At 48.7% G+C, this 18,917-nt stretch overlaps 2 protein-coding genes across 3 annotated transcripts in view; one reads left to right on the top strand and one right to left on the bottom strand.

Moving 5' to 3' along the window:
* Positions 1–18,917, bottom strand: part of LOC101273634 (cadherin-23) — a 198,519-nt gene that overhangs the window by 85,353 nt on the left and 94,249 nt on the right. The gene's annotated exons all lie outside the window — the stretch shown is intronic.
* The window catches only part of PSAP (prosaposin), a 34,189-nt gene that overhangs the window by 9,000 nt on the left and 6,272 nt on the right, over positions 1–18,917 (top strand). For both annotated transcript variants that reach the window (XM_033434164.2, XM_004273153.4), the window contains exons 2-7: positions 10,322–10,455; positions 12,283–12,357; positions 12,944–13,069; positions 14,019–14,219; positions 14,632–14,775; positions 16,086–16,142. In XM_033434164.2, the coding sequence (XP_033290055.1) occupies positions 10,322–10,455; positions 12,283–12,357; positions 12,944–13,069; positions 14,019–14,219; positions 14,632–14,775; positions 16,086–16,142 (737 nt within the window). The remainder of the gene's footprint in view (positions 1–10,321; positions 10,456–12,282; positions 12,358–12,943; positions 13,070–14,018; positions 14,220–14,631; positions 14,776–16,085; positions 16,143–18,917) is intronic.

Below are 18,917 nucleotides of genomic sequence, written 5' to 3'. Positions count from 1 at the left end.
TGTGACCAGGCAGCTGAGGGCTCTGACTGGCAGTGAACTTCCTCAAGGCTGTGACTCCAGGTAGGGGTGGAAGAGGGCCCATGAGGGTGGGTGCTGGTCACAGCTCCTTCTGGGCCCCTCTGAGTATGACTTTTCCTTCCGTCTTTGTGCTTTCCTGAATTTTCTTAATTGTAGGCAGTGAACATACGTGGTTTGGTAATCAGGAAAAAAAGCCTGTTATTATTTTTAAATTTTTTAAAATTATTTTTTTTTAAATTAATTTTTTTTTTTTTTTTTTGCGGTACACGGGCCTCTCACTGTTGTGGCCTCTCCCGTTGCGGACCACAGGCTCCGGACGCGCAGGCTCAGCGGCCATGGCCCACGGGCCCAGCTGCTCCGCGGCATGTGGGATCTTCCCAGACCGGGGCACGAACCTGTGTCCCCTGCATCGGCAGGCGGACTCTCAACCACTGCGCCACCAGGGAAGCCCTAAAATTAATTTTTATTGGATTACAGTTGCCTTACAAGCCTGTTATTATTATTATTATATATATATATATTTTTTTTTTGCTATACGTGGGCCTCTCACTGTTGTGGCCTCTCCCGTTGCAGAGCACAGGCTCCGGACGCGCAGGCTCAGTGGCCATGGCACATGGGCCCAGCCACTCCGCAGCATGTGGGATCTTCCCGGAGTGGGGCACGAACCCGTGTCCCCTGCATCGGCAGGCGCACTCTCAACCACTACGCCACCAGGGAAGCCCGGGAGTGCTCTTGAATGAACTAGATAGGAATTTCTCTTCCCAAAATCAATTATGCCAAATTGAATCATTCTTTTACAATCTAAGAAGATCACACAGCCTTGCCCCTCAGTGTGTGTTATCACACAAGGCAGTGTACCTGAGGATTCTGTTGCTTTCTTCATGTGGATTGATTTCTTGTCCTAGAATGATCTGGCTTGTGAGGAAAATTAAAAAGCAAGGGGGCAGTGCGAGAGGAGAAGCAGGGAAGAAAGAACCTTTGTCTTAAGTAACAGAAATAATAGCTTATCTGAGCCAGAGGTGATGGGATGTCAGCCTAGCAGCTTGAAAGCTTTATTGCCACAGATTCCTTCTGTGATAAGAGGACTATTTGGACCTTACTTCCTCCAGATCAAGGCAGGCTGCCTCTAAGCGTATGCCATTCAGAATGATTAAATGGGCAGTATTTTTATTCTGCTCTGCAGAATGTTTTCCAAAAGCAAGATCCTCTAAAGAAGGGACAAGTGCTCTTTGTCATCGAAGGTATTTGTGACACCAGCTGTTTCATCGAGTAGTCAGTGTTGAGTGCATTGTGTTATCTCCTGCTCTTAGGGAATCTAAGTGCACAAATTCTCCTGAGAAATGTCTGAATGCGGGGGACCTGAGGTAGATACTGCCTCGCCTGGGGTTCCTCTCTCTTGGTTTCCTAGCAACCGGCTTGTTGCCATGGCAATGCATTACCCAGGCAGCAGATCCACTGCCCTGTGGAATGTGTACTCTGATTGTTGAGACTGGGAGGCTGCTTGCATTTTCTGTTACCCCCTTTTTTTTTTTGATAATTAGACTCGAACGGTATTTAGCATATGTTAACTGAAATATTTAAAAGGAATAAAAAAGATTTTATATGGCTAAAATAATAAGACTGATTGTTTTAACAAATAGGGCATAAAACACACATTCTAGGAATGATTATCCCTTTCATTCTGAGGTGGTTTTTGAAAATCTTTGTTAATTATATGGTGTACATGGACTTTTAAATATCGCAGTGGAGGTAGGCCTTAGTAAAGACTTGTCATTTGGAGACGATTTTGGTGAGTGAGGTAGATGATTAAGCTGGTATTATAGTTAGGCTTAGGTTTGACTGCAGACAACAGAGACCTAGAATAATGGTGCCTTAATTATGATTGAACTGTTCCCATCTATCATAGCGAGTTCAGGAGCCAGGCAGTCTAGGGCTAGCATAGTGGTTCTACTTCCAAAAGAATTCGGAGACCCAGGCTCTTCTAGCTCAGTGCTCTGCATCATTGAGGTCTAGGCCCTTTGTTCATGGCCCATCATGGCTGCCAAAGTTCCAGCCATCACTTGTCTTTAAAAGTGCAATAATGTCTACTAACATCCCATCAGCCAGAATGTGGTTTCATGGCCAGACCCTGCTACAAGGGGGACTGGGAAATGTGGTTTTAAATTTTGGCAGCCATGTGTGTAGCTAAGAATTTGTGGTTCTGTTCCTTTGAAAGGGGTGGAGAATAGATATAGGGAGCAACTTGTGGTCTGTGCCACACTGGGCGATAATTGTTCCCTAAAGCAGGTTGTAAGGTTTAACTATTTTTTCTGATTTTAAAAGTAACATGAGAAAAAATTAATTTATGCTAGTAGACAAAAATTAGAATGTGAACACCTCCCTTTGTCATCCTTTCCCTCGAGTCCACCATTAACAAGCCAGTGTACAATTAACTGAGCTTCATAAGTACCAGGCACTCTCAGTGCTTTCTGTGCCTTCTTAATCTTCACAGAATTCCCGAGAAGAGGGCACTCTTTTTTTTAAAGGAAGTTAATTAATTAATTAATTAATTAATTTATGGCTGCGTTGGGTCTTCGTTGCTGCGTGGGCTTTCTCTAGTGTTGAGCGGGGGCTACTCTTCGTTGCGGTGCACGGGCTTCTCATTGCAGCGGCTTCTCTTGTTGCGGACCATGGGCTCTAGGTGCGTGGGCTTCAGTAGCTGTGGCTCACGAGCTCAGTAGTGAGCCAGGCTCAGTAGCCATGGCCCATGGGCTTAGTTGCTCCGCGGCATGTGGGATCTTCCCAGACCAGGGCTTGAACCCGTGTCCCCTGCGTTGGCAGGCGGATTCTCAACCACTGAGCCACCAGGGAAGCCCCAAGGGCACTCTTATTTTCCATATTTTGCAGATAATTGTGGCGTTAGTAAGTTGTCTGAGGCTTGGCTTTAGTAGACAGCACAGCAGGAATTTCGTCAGGTCTGTCTACCCCCAACACTCAGGGCAGTGATCATGTTGCCATACTGCCTCTGTGCCCTTCCAGAGAAGGAGAGGTTTTTGAGGGGGCTTTTCTAAAAAGTGGGTTCCAAAAATATTTTCAACAGTGGCAACTTTCTTGGGATTGGAGGGCCAATCAGCCTGTAGCTCCAATGACGTGAATTACTGAAAGCTTTTCACTGGTGGTGGTACTGGTGCTTCGCTGGGCGCCTCTCATTTTTGCCCACGCAGGGCTTCTTGTTTAGCTCCTAGCTACACAGGATCGACTCCTGGGCTCATTACAGTGGGGCCTGTGCTTCACTCTCCTGGTGATTTCTGGGTCTTGAATTTAGCAACCAACAACTTCTGAGGTTGCTGGGAAACAGCTCTCTAGGTCTTTGAGCTGCCAGTTAATGACCTGATTAAATGTAGAGAAAGCATAGAACATCCTTGATTCAGCTATTTGTGGAACACCTGTTCTGGGCAAGATAGTAGATGTGAAAAAGGTCTTCCAGTTGCTACTGTGGATAATAATAGTAATAGTGCTCATTGGACTTCTGTAGCATGCCAGCACTGCCCTGTGTTTTACAGTCGGTTAATTTTTACAAATCCCTTGGAGTAGGTACTAGTAATAGGCCCATTTTGCAGATTGGAAGACCAAAGTCTGAAGGTCACATGACTAGAAGTGGTAGAGCCATGATCTGAACCTTCACTGTCTGATTTCAGAGGCAGTCTGGTAGGGGAGTCAAGATAATGTGGGTAAATTAAGATACCAGAGAGAGAGATGATGGTTGAGAGACTAATACTCTGGCCGTTGAAAGTGCATAGTTACGTCGTCTCTTTTCTCAAAACAATCCAGTGATCAATGGCTTCATCCTCATTTTACAGATGGAAAACAAGCTGAGAAGGATGGCGATTTGTTTAGGGTCATTTGGACAGAACTTGCAGGCAGATCTTATTTTCTTTTCAGTATACCGTGTTTGAAAAACATTTAACTTGTTAGATGGTGGGTAAGTTGCCTTAGAAGCCTCGCTCTAAACTTGGGGTTTAGCCCCTTCTCACTTAAGAAGTCATCGTAAGAGCAGCTAAAACACACACGGCTGTGGTGAGCTCTCCCTCCTTCCCTCCCTCCCAGGCTCACTGAGGATTTTTGGTCAGAGTCTAGGGCGGCCACCAAGCCCATGACGGATCCAGCTCATGGCAGCTGTTCTCAAGACAGTAAAATTCCACTACAGCCTGTCTTTGATAAGTGACCTACATGTGGAGTGGTTTAGAGCACATCTGCTTATTTTCTTCTAAGCCTAGGAGTAAGAAGGGAACAGAGCCCCCACCCCTTTCCTAAGGAAATAACCACTGAAGTCTTAAAAAAACAAAAAACAAACCTGAAACCCTGTCCTCATAAAATGAAACTTGGTTGTGGGGTTTTAGTGTCTCTGAAGTGATCATTTCTCTGACTCCAGCCCGCCAGCATTTGTCACTGAGGGCTCGAATGCCAGGCCCTTGAACTAAGAAGTGTAGTGCTCGCCTTACCCTGAGCAGTGATCCTTCTTAATAGGACAAATTTAATCAGAAATCTCCAGGGTGTCGGGCAGACATTCTAAGAACTGTCTTAGAGTTCAGCCTGTTGCCTCAGGGAAGGAAGTTGGTTTTTGGGGGCAGTGTGGGAAGATGAAAATAGAGATGAAAGCTTTGCTGGGAAGATGTTTTGAGAAATAACTCATAAGAACGTAGGTTAGGGTAATTTTAATATTGGTTATGTGTGAATACTGAAAATGTCATTTGCCTCATTATTGTAACAGTGAAGACTTTTGTAGCCCCTAGAGGTCTTCTAGCCCCGCTCACCACTCAGGATCCCTCTGACACAGAATCCGTCTAGGTTGGGCATTTCGTTTCTGCTTGGTTGCTCCCACTCTTGTAGAGGTCATCACATAACAAGCCAACTCATTCCCTTTTTTTTTTTTTTTTTTTTTTTTAAGCATCAGTTTAATGGTTAGAGGACAGTTCAGGCTTCAGAGTGAGAACTCTGACTTCCAGTTGAGACTCTGCACTTATTAGTTAGAACCTGCTTAATCTCTCACAGGTTTCCTTTATTTTTTTCTTCCTTCTGGCTGTGCCGTGTGGCATGTGGGACCCTAATTTCCTACCAGGGATCAAACCCCGCGTCCCCTGCAGTGGGAACGTGGGGTCTTAACCACTGGACCACCAGGGAAGTGTGTGATTCCCCTTTTATAGCCTGTGGGTGTTAAGTATGTTCCTTACCTTGAGCTGTGGTCTGCTTCCCTTCACCTCTACCCACCGCTCTGAGGTCTGGGATCTGAAGCCACCACCCAGAGAAGATCCACCCCCATGTCAGAGGTGGAAGGTGTCCTTCACCTGTGAAGATAACTGTGCTTATCCCGGAAACCTTCTCTCTCCCAGCTAAACACCTGCAGTCTCCTAAGGGCCTTGCCTTCCGACCTGCGCTTGTCACTGTCCCACGGGAAGCAGGGTGCGCAGGTGTGCTCTGCCTGCCTGTGTCCACTCACGCCGCAGCGTCTGAGCCCCACCTCTGTCCTTGTGCTGTTGGCTTTTGCTGCCCTGCTTTTTCTTTCAGCCCAACAGACTTCACATTTAAATTTAACCCGGAGAGTTTCATTTTCCCAGCCGTCGTCTTCAGCCCTTGCTGTCCCTGCTCCCTGCTCAGCCTTTTTGGGATGAGCCTTCCACTCCATTTAGGTGCCCATCATCTGGATCTCCCCACCTCCCCCTCGTTTCTGCCACATCACAACTGGGTGACACTAACATGAGCTGTCGCCCACAGCATGGACCGTGGGCGACACTCATCACAAGGGATGAGTGCCTGGTGGGGCCTTTCCCAGTGGGCCTGAGGTCTGCTGGAGCCCCGCTCCTGAAAAGACAAAAGTGTTCTTTCCCTTCAGCAAAGATCACTGCTCTCCCTCAGAATGTTCAGGAATCCCCCTCCACCCGCCCCGCCCCACCAGTCTTTCAGCTGCCCTCTTTCAGGTGCCAGTTCAATTTTCATTTTGAAGAAGCCACCTCTGGCTCCCCGGAACAGTTGGGCATTCTCCTTGCAGCTCCGTGTTTCTGCTAACACAGCACCATTATTCCTGTGTCTGTCCCTCCCACCTGAAAGCACTGCTTGTCGCGGTCAATGGAGTTGATAATTGCGTCTTCATCTTAGTTGTTTTCCCACTTCTGTGGAGAAAAAACATGCTTACCCCGAGAGCTTTCAGTCCCCAGCTGGAGTCCCTGGACAGGTGTTGAGAACCCCCTGAAGTGGTGTGAGGGTGTTGTGTATTAGTACGTTTTCTGAGGAAGGGATCTATGTTCCAAACGTGTTCTGACCCACTGTTTGATTCCCTCTCGGGAGACCGGCTCCTGAAATAAGCCCCTGAACCTCTCAGCAGGTCACGCACTTGGCATCACCAGGCTTGTTTCAGCCTCATTACCAACCCTGAGGACACGCAGTTGTTTCGGGTCATCTTAGGAAATCGCACCACAGACCATTTTAATAACGTGCACCTTTATAAATTTGGCTTTAGTTTGGAGGTAAATGGGGAGGTCTTGGTGAGAACTGAGTTTCTGGGAGCTGGGACTTCAGTTTTCATTTCTTAGTGTCCCTGCAGTCCGTTTTAGGCTTGGATTGGGTGACCTCTCAGGTCTGCCAGATTGGCCACCAGGCATACATTTTACCTCTAGTTCTGAGGTGGGGGCTTGTTACCATTCAGCGACTGTTAGGACTGGGAAATGACCTTGGGTTCTGCAGTAGCTGGACCAATCTCAGATAGAAGGGGCTACTTTTTTAGTCCAGAATAGCCTGGCCAAAACAAGTAACAAGTCTTTATAGCAGGTGATTACTATTTCAAGTTCCTAGGGGGAGTAAACAAGTTACAAAGTATTCTTGCAGCTTGGGCCTGTGATAGTGCATTGTGTTCGGGGAAACCTGATAGATTTTGGTCAGTTAAAGCCGGTTCCTGGCTGGAAGTTTGGAGAAAATCCCTAGACTGAGTATTTGTAAGGATGGAGAGTGGTGGTCAGGCCTTGTGCAGGGAGCCCTGCTTTTATCTGCCGAGGTCCATCCTTCCGGCGTCACTGTGTATCTCTGTATGTTCCTTTGCCTAGAGACTCATTTTGTAGCCTCGTGTTCATAATTCGAGCTCCTAATTCAGATGTAGAAGCAGGCGATGTACTTAGTGGGTACTGTTCAGGGGAACTGGGAGGCCAGTGCCTGAGAGGAGCGTGGGAAGCGCTGGTGGGAGCTGCCAGGTCTGGGGCTGGCTCTGTGACCCCCTCACTCCTCAGAGCCCTTACCCTCGTGACGGGACTCCTGCTCCCCTCTGACCTCCCGGGACCTACGGCTGAAGGCCGCAGCCTAGCTTGGCTGTGTTATGGTTAACCATCTGGGGAGTGTGGTACTGTTTTGAATCGGGCACATGTTTACCCACAGAGACCAGATCAAACCAACAGCTTTTGGAATGTGGCCAGTTCTTTTGAGTTCATGAACTGGTTGTGGGTTGTGATTTTTTTTTGCTCCCCAAAGGGCAGAGAAGGCTGTAATCTGGGCAGATTAAGAATTCATTTGGTGGTGTCTGAAGGGGCGCAGATCATCTGGCTTGAGCTTTCTGGGGACCTGTGACTCCGTGTCTGCATGAACAGTTTGTCGAACTATAGCTAGTCTTGAATAGCTAGTAAAGTAATAACAGTATTTCCTTTCCTTCCTTCTAGTTTTTTTTTTTTTTTTTTTTTTTTTTTTGCGGTACACGGGCCTCTCACTGTTGTGGCCTCTCCCGTTGCGGAGCACAGGCTCCGGATGCGCAGGCTCAGCGGCCATGGCTCACAGGCCCAGCCACTCCGCGGCAGGTGGGATCTTCCCGGACCGGGGTACGAACCCGTGTCCCCTGCATCGGCAGGCGGACTCTCAACCACTGCGCCGCCCTCCATGTGTTGTAGCCCATGATATGTGTGTGTGTGTGTGAGTGAGAGCGAGAGAGAGCGAGAGAGCGAGAGAGAGCGAGAGAGCGAGAGCGAGCGAGAGCGAGCGAGAGAGCGAGCGAGAGCGAGAGCGAGAGCGAGCGAGAGCGAGAGCGAGCGAGAGCGAGAGCGAGCGAGAGCGAGAGCGAGCGAGAGCGAGAGCGAGCGAGAGCGAGCGCGAGCGAGAGCGCGAGCGAGAGCGCGAGCGAGAGCGAGAGAGAGATGTCTATAGAATTACTGTGTCCTCTCTTGGTTTACAAGGTGAAGCAACATGCAGCATGACTCCTGCGGTTCTAAATCTGTTTCTACGTGGCTGTGGGGTTTTCTTCTCAGACCCAAGCCAAATGTTTTCTGTTTACAGTAGAAGTTACTTCAACCCTCCTGTGATAGCTGCTGTGCAGTCATACGTCTGCATGTGGCCCGGTGTAATCTGTTGCTTCCTAGTGAGGTGTGAATGTGAGAGTTTTCTTCCCAGTTTTTAGTTCCAGAATCAAGGAATACCATAGTTCTCTCAGGGCAGTTTATAAAATATTCTTTAAAATTACACACAAGCAACATGACATGGGGAATTTAAAAAAGTAATTTAGCCAACCATCCTGTTTTATTTTCTGATTTTTGTACAACCCCAATTTCATATTCTTGAATATTTTTCTGTTTGACGTACATCATTTTTATAAGTATATTTAGCAACTGCATAATATTTTTTTTTTATAAATTTATTTATTTATTTAGTTTTGGCTGTGTTGGTTCTCGTTGCTGCGCATGGGCTTTCCTCTAGTTGCGGTGAGCGGGGGCTACCCTTCGTTGCAGTGCACGCGCTTCTCACTGCGGTGGCTTCTCTTGCTGCGGAGCATGGGCTCTAGGGGCATGGGTTTCAGTAGTTGCAGCACACAGGCTCAGTAGTTGTGGCTTGTGGGCTCTAGAGTGCGGGCTCAGTAGTTGTGGCACACGGGCTTAAATCCTCCATGGCATGTGGGATCTTCCCAGACTAGGGATCGAACCCGTGTCCCCTGCATTGACAGGCAGATTCTTAATCACTGAGCCACCAGGGAAGCCCCTGCATAATATTTTGGTGAGAATATTACTAGTTTTTTCCCTCTAGTTTTGACCATTCAGGTTACATCTGCCTTTTTTTTAATGTCGTGAATTTGACTTTATATATATATATATATATATATATATATATACACACACTTAGGCATATTGTATTTTACCTCTTGAATTACTGGATTTCCCTAAAATGTTTTATTAGAAGTGGATTTTTGAAGAGGGATTTTTTTCCCCTCAGTTCTTGAAATATATTAATATATTTTGAGAAGTACTTACTAGTCACACTGCTGTCAGCCTTATAAGAATGCATCTTTTTCCACAAATTTATCACTATTTGGTGGTAAGGTATTTTGTTTTTGTTTTCCGTTGGCTATTATTTTAACTTTAAAAATATGGTACCTTCTTGCTTTAACCTGCATTTCTTTGGTTCCAGGTGACTTGAACCTTTCTTCTGTTTTTTTTTTTTTCCCTAATCCCATTTCTGTGGTTGTGACTTCTGCCTGAGTCCTTTCCTTGTTACACCATAGATGAAACTCTGTGTGTGCAATTGGTTTCGAATGGACATACCTACACTTTGTGATATCCAGGCTATGTAGTTTTGTTTTTTTGCTAGCAAACTTGTTTATGTGCAGAAACTCACCCAGTTGATTATAAAAGGTCTCTTCTACTAGAACAACATTAAAAGCCATTGTTTTATGTAATGAGGATATGACTCTTTGTGTTCTCATTACAATTTTTTTTTTTTTTTTTTTCTGTACGTGGGCTTCTCACTGTTGCGGCCCCGCCCGCTGTGGAGCACAGGCTCCGGACGCTCAGGCTTAGCGGCCATGGCTCATGGGCCCAGCCGCTCCGCTGCATGTGGGATCTTCCCGGACCGGGGCACGAACCCGTGTCCCCTGCATCGGCAGGCGGACTCTCTACCACTGCACCACCAGGGAAGCCCTCATTACAATTTTTTTAACTTTGGCCATTTTTCATTTCTACAGAAGTTAAAATCTTCTATTTTTAAACCTGCCAGTCTTTCCTCTTGTGATTTTTTTCATTACTTCATGGAAATTTAAGATGGTAAAGATTAAAAGGACTGATCTGTCTGATACTGTTTAAAAATAGTGTGAGAGGAAAACAGTGAACCAGGTAGATTAGTCCCTCTCAGCCCTGTGACATGTGATGTGACAACGCAGCTCCTTGGCTCTGTGGCTCGTGTCTCATACAGCTGGTGAGGGCCAGCCTAGTGTCCCGCAAAATGCCAAGGCCCCTGATGCTGGGGAAGCAAGTGAGGTGGGCCTGGTACGTGGGAATGGGCCGCATCCTCACACTGATTCTGCTTGCAGCTCTTGCCAGCCCCGTCCTGGGCCTGAGAGAATGTACCCGAGGCTCGGCCGTGTGGTGCCAGAACGTGAAGACGGCGTCTGACTGCGGGGCCGTGCAGCACTGCCTGCAGACCGTCTGGAACAAGCCGGCCGTGGTGAGTGCCTCCGACGGCTGGGCCTCTGTGTCCTCTGTAACTGCTGCCCTTTACGGAGCGCTCTCTCCTGCTTCCTTTTGTTTGTTCTTCCTGGTGAACCTGAGACCTGTTCGTGGGTGGGGGTACCCATGCGGAGGAGTGGTGGGCTGGAGCGGGGAGGCTCCATTCCCCCAAGGCCGCCCAGTGTCCTGGTGGCACAGATAGGGGGAGGTCCTGCCTGTCCTCCACCGCGTGCCCCATGCTGCCCTCCAGATGCAGCTCCCACCTCTCTACCCCACATAAGGGACCGCAGGTGCAGCTCCCATTCCCAGGACAGGGCACACGGGTACAGCTCTGTCCTTGGTCACTCACTCGAAGTAGATGCTAAGCTTTTGAAATCCTTTCTCCCCTTTTTTGGTATTTTTTGTCTTTTAAACAGGCAGATCACTGATTCAGACCCTAGAGCTTGGTAGCTATCTAAAATTTTATTTCCAACTATAGCCAGACTGGAAAAGATGCCACTGATTTTTCATCTAAACAGTGATAAATATAGCACATTAATATGGGGAATACTCTTAAGATGACAGACCTCAAGTGCACACTCCACGCAACCTGAGTCCTCAGGAGACGCCCGAGCTCTGCTGGCTGGGCCAGGGGACTACAGGAAGTGCTGTTTGTTTGCTCTGGGATGTGCTTCAGCCTGTGGTACAAGGCAGGTTTGATTGTGTGGAGCTTGAGGTCTAAAACTTGTCGCTGGCCACTAGTACTCCTTCAGTAAGAGAAGAAGAATTAATTCAGTAACACTGCTCTTTTAGTTTTCTGAATTCACTGTCTTAAACCACTCTCTGTGGCCAAAATTACTTTCAGATTTGGTTTCTAATTTGCTTCTGATCTTGTTTTTAATACTGCTTCCTCTTTTGAAATTTAATATATCACGGGGGCAGTTTAGATCTTTCTCTCTTGACAGGACAGTCTTGTGGATACCGGAACCTCTCGGGCATCATGCACAAATTCACGATATCATAAGTTCACGATACTGAAAAAAAGGCACATGTAACCTGAGTGGCCGCATGCACCGTATTAGCCTGATTAGGTCCGAAGGTTCAAGGCGGTTTCTCTAAATGCAGCTAAATTCACAGGTGTTCCTTAATCTCACCCAGATGTGTTAGTTCCTTCTTCATGGGTTGAAAATTGGTTGACATAAAGAAGGGAGCGCCCCAAGAGCTTTGAGGACTGGCTAGAATTTCCGTGGTCCTGGGCCATGTAGGGATGCCAGTCTTGTCTAGAAGACTCGCGTCATGTCTCTGAGCTCTGCAATGGTGACGTGCGGCCTTCACTGGCACACAGCACTGCCCAGGAGGTGGAAGGCAGACAGAGCGCCGGCAGCAGTGCTGGTGGGAGTGCGCAGAGGTCTGACTGGGCCTTGTTTCACTGCCCGCACCCTCTTACTCTGTGATGTTCCGTCACGTTACCGATTTTCTCTGATTTCTGCTGCCCTGAGTTCCAGCTGACTTTTGAGCCTCAGTTTCTTCACAGAGCTGTTGTGAGCATGAATGCGAAATGTAGCCTGTACCGTGTGCACTGAGCAAGGCGCTGAGGGGTGTAGAGGGTACAGGAGAAGGGTTTCTATCCTGCAGAAGCACAGCGTAGCGTGATCAGCCACATCTAAGCCTCCCCTGTGGTGTCCAGTGCTTCTCACCTAGGTTGGGGGACCGGGATGTGCCAGTGTGTCAGAGATGGCCATGGTTAGATGAAACAGGAAAACGGCCATGGCAGTTTTCAGCTGTGTGCGGTGTGAGTTATGTCCTACGAATACAGATCTCTCTCCCTCGTGTTCCTTCCTCTTAGAAATCCCTTCCCTGCGACATATGCAAAGACGTCATCACTGCAGCCGGTGACATGTTGAAAGACAACGCCACTGAGGTGAGCCACCACCAGGGTGTGTGACTGCGTGTGAGCGGTGGCCGTGTGGCCACGTGCATCGGTTCCGTACAGAGCCGTGACTGAGGGCGTCCAGCGAGGAATGGTCTAGGCTCAGGTCGGAAATAACTGTCCTGTGGGCCACAGACTGCTTCTGTCATGTAACGTCCCCCACCCCCATCCTTTAAAAATGTAAGAACCATTCTTACCCACAGGCTGTACAAAAACGGGCCGCGGGCCCTAGTTTGCTGACTCCTGGGCTAGGCGTCAAATGCCCGAGGTTGATCGGGACTTTGTATCATATGCCGTTAACCTTTAGGTCCATTTTTGGTGACTTCTGCTCAGAATTCCCTGTGCCAGTGAGACCGCAGGTCAGAGGATCTTCGTTCTGAATACTGCTCGCACCTGCTTTTTGCCTCCCTGACCTGGCAGGGCCACGGCTCCACACTAGCCCTCTCCCAGGTCCTCTTCCCCGAGGGCCACTGTTTCTAGCCTTCACGTTTCTGGAGTTGTGGAGGGCCTCTTGCTTTCAGCCCGTTTGTGGAGAAGGAGTCCATCCTGGTCCGACCCTTGCCTCTGTCCTCTCTAGCAAGAGATCCTCGTGTACTTGGAGAGGACCTGCGACTGGCTGCCCAAGCCGAACATGTCTGCCTCCTGCAAGGAGATCGTCGACTCCTACCTCCCGGTCATCCTGGACATGATTAAAGGACAAATGGTACGTGATGGAGAGTAGATAGACTCTTCCTTCAAGGCACCTCTGGGGCCCGGGGGAGGTTCCAGACCAGATTACAGTGACTAAAACGGAAAGTCCGTTCATAGACTGAGATTTCGTCACCAGATCTTTTGTACAGTTTTCGTCCAGAATGGCTTTGGCAATGCAGACCACTCTGCTTGTAACGTTCAAGGGTTGGGGAGGGTATGGGAAATGGGAACTCATAGAATTAATGAAGGAATGTAAACTGGTATAACAGTTATAGGTGCTGACTTGATAACTCATGTCAGCTACAAGGATGCTTGACTTTCATTCAGTAAGTATCTGTTATCCATAAACCATGTGCCAGAGGTTGGGTTTTCAGCAAGGAACAAGGAGCCAGGTTTGTGGAATTTGGAAGGACCCTAAAAACCTCCAGTGGGGCAGGAGTGTCCTGAGATGGGACCAAGGTTTTGGTGAGGAAAGCAGGGGTCACATCACGCAAGACCTTTCAGGCTGTTTCAGGATTGTCGGTGCAGTGGGGAGGTCTTGGAGGGTTTCACGGGGAGAGGTGAGATGACCCCTTTTCAAAGGGGTTGGTCTGGTCTGGGTCCCACCAATTGGGAGTTGCAAGAGCTGGCAGGACGGTCAGGTGTGAGATCTGATGGGGACAGTGGAGGCGGACAGCTGCACGTGGTCTTAGTGGATAAACGGACTGGACTTGCTGGTGGAGGGGAGGAGTTAGGCATGTCTTCCATGTCGGTGGCTGGCACCCCCGGGAGTGGAACCATTTGTCATAATGGAGCCGTGGGGCTGGCCAAGCAGGTCGGGCGGTTTGGTTTGAGATGCGCCTGTTAGCTGGGCGTGCGCACGTGAGTCATGCCAGGAGATGAGGAAAGGGAGAATTCGAAGGCGCCAGGTGGCCTGTTTCCTTCTGGGGAGAGGATTTCCACTTGTGCCTCTTTCCCCCCAGAGCCATCCCGGGGAGGTGTGCTCCGCTCTCAACCTCTGTGAGTCTCTTCAGAAGCACCTGGCAGAGCTGAATCACCAGAACCAGCTCAAGTCCAATCAGATCCCGGACCTGGATATGGCTGAGGTGGTGGCTCCCTTCATGGCCAACGTGCCCCTCCTCCTCTACCCTCAGGACGGGCCCCACAGCAAGCCCCAGCACAAGGTGAGGCAGTGGGCCTGGCCGCCCAGGGCCCCGTGCCCTGTCTTTGGTTGGGTTTGAGCTGTGACACGAAAGGGGGCGGCGTGTGCGTACAGCTCTCATACTGGGGCCTTATTCCTTTACTTGATTCTGCAGTTCCACAACCCACCGTTCAGATGGTTGTGCATGGAGGTTCTGAAGAACCGGGATATCTAACAGACGCAGAGATGGTTCCCCCTTCCTGTTAAGCTTTACTATAATCAATGCTCACTTGATTTTAAACCTGTCAGTCCCTTTAGAGCCTGTAAAAACACATTAGGAACAGTTCAGGGACTCACCCCTGGTGCTGCAGTTACGAGCATGTCGGAATCTGAACACTCTTAGCTGTTTTTAGGAATATGCAGTGTTTACAGACCAACTGCCCCTGTGTCTCTAGGCTGATGGGGACGTTTGCCAGGACTGCATTCAGATGGTGACTGACGTGCAGACTGCTGTGAGGACCAACTCCAGCTTTGTCGAGGCCTTGGTGGACCACGCCAGGGAGGAGTGCGACCGCCTGGGGCCTGGCATGGCCGACATGGTGAGCCTTACCTCAGGCATCGGAGGACGTTCTGGGCCAGGGAGCTGGGCTGTGGAGACAGCAGTGGGGGAGGCAAGAAAAGTTCACTTCCTGGGGCGCCATTTCAAGTTCCAGCCTGAGGGCTTTGAAGAAGAGATGTTCAGACAATTCCCAGTTCCCAGAAAGCAGCCAGATATGTGGTGGGTACTTAAATACCTGGTTGGTTAATTGAGTTTGGATATGTAACAGAACTCGTGGGACAAAATAGTGGAAGGAGAAGGAGACCACTTTTGTGAAGATTTTTTTTTTTTTTCCTCGCAGTCACCACAACTTTAAGAAACAACAGTAGAACCACTTAGAACCCTGTTCTGGTTCTAAGGCCTGACTGTTGTCTATTCGTAATTCTAGGTGTGCTGTCCCCGCCGCCAGCAGGGTGGTTGCCCAGGGGAAGCCACGCGCCTGGCTTGTAAGAGGCTCACCCGGGATGCCTTCCTTACTTTGGTGAATGTTGGTCCTCCAGGCTCAGAAACTCTTCGTTAGCCCCGTGGGGGGTTTATGTCTTGGACCGTGTTCCCATTACCCACACTCATGAGATTGATGTCTAAAACCAAAATGCCATTTAGTACCCGACCACTAATGAACCTCTGCAAGGCTGGACGTGGGGAGGCCAGCTGTAAGAAGTCCGCTCTGGGAGCTAAGGGTTCCTTTCTGTTAACTTTCTTTAAAACCTGTGAATCTTTTAGCCTCATTGAAGTATCTTGGTATATTCGCTGTGTCAGTTGGCTTCCCCAGGTTAACCTCTCTGAGAGCTGTCATATCACCCTGTTTTCTCACGTATAGAGGCTCCCCAGTCATGACCAGATAGGGTCTGCAGGAAATACCTAGATTTTTATGAAAATCATTATAACTTAACTGGATTATACTGGATTTAAACTTTATAATCCTGTCCAAGAATGTGTGAACGGATTTGAAAAGTAATCTCTGATCCATCATAGTGTATCTTGTAGCCACACTCACTCTAAATTGCCACTGAGTAGTTGCCGTGTGACCTCGGGGAAAGTATGGGCCATAAAAGGAGATTGGAGGACCTCATCTCTAAGGGCCTTTGGAAAACATTTTCAAAACACTTTTGCACACGTGTTTTCCTGTAAGGTATGGAGTAACCAGATTGCCATTTTTTATCTTATTGAGACTTGCCCAGAGCAGGCATTGATGATTCCACTCTTGGAAACTTGCTTGATTCTCACCTATTGACACTGTTGGAAAGGGTGGGGTTTTGGTGTGTTGTTGTAGCAGTGAGTTTCGCTAACAGTCTGTTTCTCTCTCCCCAGTGCAAGAACTATATCAACCAGTATTCGGAAATTGCTATCCAAATGGTGATGCATATGGTAGGTGGCAGGGGAAGCTCCTTGTTAGCATTTTTCTTTGTCTCAAACTGTGATTTCTAGGATTTTGAAAACTATATGGTTTAGTTTCCCTTTTACCTTTAAGTACTGAATTGGGCCAGAATGAGCCCTCTTTGACCAGCAGACTGTCCACCTGCAACTCAGTACCTCCCCCTTGCCTTCCCCAGGTAGGGGAAAGGCTGAAGTAGCCTGACCCCCGGGACTGCCCTGCTGGCTTCCTGGTGGTTGGTTTGCCGGTGCGTATGTGAGCTGGCCATCAGATTTCTAGCATCTGGCTTTCATTCTGGGACCCTTGGGAATAGTCTGCTCTGTAGCTAGGCCAGGCCTGAGGATTGCTGTCTTCCAGCCTGAGTTCTGAGGCGGGAGCATCCGCCTCCCAGAGCTGGTCCTGCACTCTGCAGCAGTGTTAGCTGTAGCTGCTGCTGGAGCCCGTAACTCCTGCACTTGCTTCTCATGCATCCAGGGGGTAGGGGCATTCCTTCATTATTAGAGGTAGAAAATATCCAGAAAGCACAGTGAAGCCAGCTCGATCCACGCAGCAAACTGTACAGGGCAGGGAGGTCTGAAGGCATCCTTACATGGGGAAGATGCACTGGCCCCCTGAGATCTGATCTGCAGTGGGTGAGGGGCGAGTTGTCCTTTTTTTCTCTGTCATGCTGACTTCCTAACTATGTTGAGACTGGCCTACAGTCCTTGAGTTTGTTCTCCTCAGGGACAAGTAGATACACATGCGCATTCCTGTTTTTTCCCTTAAGATAGGTAACTAAGACTGGAATTGCTGAGTCAAAGGGCAGGGCTTTTAATAACACAGGCTTACCTCAAAGATACTGCAGGTTTGGTTTCAGACCACTGCAGTACAGTGAATATCACAATAAAGTGAGTCAAACGAATTTTTTGGCTTCCCAGTCATATAAAAGTTATGTGTATACCACACCGTGGTCTGTTACGTGTGCAGTAGCATTAGGTCTAAAGAAACAACGTACATACCTTAATTAAAAAATACTCCATTGCTAAAAACCATTAACCATCATCTAAGCCTTCAGTGAGTCATAGCAGTAAAAAGTTGAAATATTGTGAGAATTACCAAAATGTGACGCAGAAACATGCAGTGAGGAAATGCTATTTATTGGAACAATGGGGGCCAGTAGACTTGCTTGAAGCAGGGTTGCGACAGACCTTCAATTTGTAAAATCTGTGAAGCTCAGTAAAGTGAGGTATGCCTGCATTGTCCAACCAGCCTTCCAGGCTCGCATTCGGCCACCTGGGGGCAGATTGCCCTGAGACCTGGGCTGGGGATCCCTGACCCCTCCGGGTGTATTAGATATTCGGACACACGCCCCCGATTTGAGCAGCCCTGTGTCTTGTTCCCGGCCGCTCATCCCCAGTCTGAGGTGAGGGCCTTGCAGGCGTGGTGGGCTTGGCTTCTGAGCAAGGAAAGCCCCTCCTAACGTGTTTTCTGGGGACCTGCTGCTCAGTGTTTTGCCGTGGCGTGTTAGGGGCATGGGGATGGTGCACCAACAGGCTTCTGGGGGCAGTGTGGTCTGACCCTTGAAGGAGAGAGTAGCTTTCAGGGTCCCCACGTGCATGCAATAGTAGGAACAAGGTAGGTTGCTGATAGGTGACCGGAAGGGCATTTCACCTAAACTTCTGGTGACAGACATCCTTATACCTGGTTAACTGCTTGATTATTGTTGTTTTAATTTTTTCTTAACTGTTGTGTCCTTTCCTTTCTCTTATTTTTTTCATCTCCGATTTCCTGTTTTTTTGTTCAGCAGCAGGATCAGGTATGTGCTGGGAATTTGCTTGTAGTAGTGGGTCTGCTGCTGCTTGTTGTTAATTTTGCTCATCTTTTTTTGTACGGCATCGTCAGCTCTGACAGATAACAAGGAAAGATTGGGAAAGGCAGGCTCCCTCTCCGTGTTAATAACTTGGCTGGCAAGGGAGCTTCCGCATCTCTCCCGTGTGGTTCAGCACTGGGAGGGGCCAGGGGCCTCACTTCCCCTTAGGGGGGCCCAGCAGATGAGGCCCGCAGAGCCTTGCACTCTGGTTGGAGTCAGCGCCCAGCCAGCCACGTGCAGGCCGCCAGTGTGGTGGGGAACCATCGGTGGCCTCAGCTTCCTTCAGTGCAGGCCCAGCTTCAGTGGGACACCTTGTTTCTGTCATGATTCAGGAGAGCGTTGCATGTCATTGGTCGTGTTTTTCATCGCCCCAGAGATGCTTCTGCTGCATGAGCAAGTCCTTTGCAGATAGCCAGCAGACTGTCCCCCTGTCTGTTGGCTCCAGAGAACTGGAAACAGTCTCTCGATGGCTTCTGCCCCTCTGGGTGACGGGGTCCTTTGGGTTCTGGAGCCACACGAGACAACTCAGGAGCCAGGCCACTGGGGGCAACACGTGGGGACCGAGCCCCCAGACTAGACTTACCGAGCTAGTGCCCTTTCGGGGTTGTACTGAGCACTGCCCTCCTTTGAGTACTGGCATCCGTTTTTAGAATTAAAGATTTTCAAAGGTATTGTGAAGTCTAAGAGGAGAGGACTTCGGTTGAAATATCTGAATTTTCACCTAGGCCTCCTCAAGGAGTTAGTGCGGCAAAGCTGATCTGAGACAAAGCAGCCACACCTCCTCATCTTTGTCCTTTTTCTAAAAAGCTTTTGCTATATCTTCAACCCCTTTCTGATTTTTGCCCGTTCTTAAAGCCTGCCAGAGATAGGATACTTCTAGGATATACTTTTCAGAATTCTCCAGCCTTATTTAATTTTA

Source organism: Orcinus orca, chromosome 14, assembly GCF_937001465.1.
Source record: "Orcinus orca chromosome 14, mOrcOrc1.1, whole genome shotgun sequence".
NCBI classification, from domain to species: domain Eukaryota; kingdom Metazoa; phylum Chordata; class Mammalia; order Artiodactyla; family Delphinidae; genus Orcinus; species Orcinus orca.
Note: the sequence above shows the minus strand (reverse complement) of the source record. Positions and strands in the feature narration are given on the sequence as shown.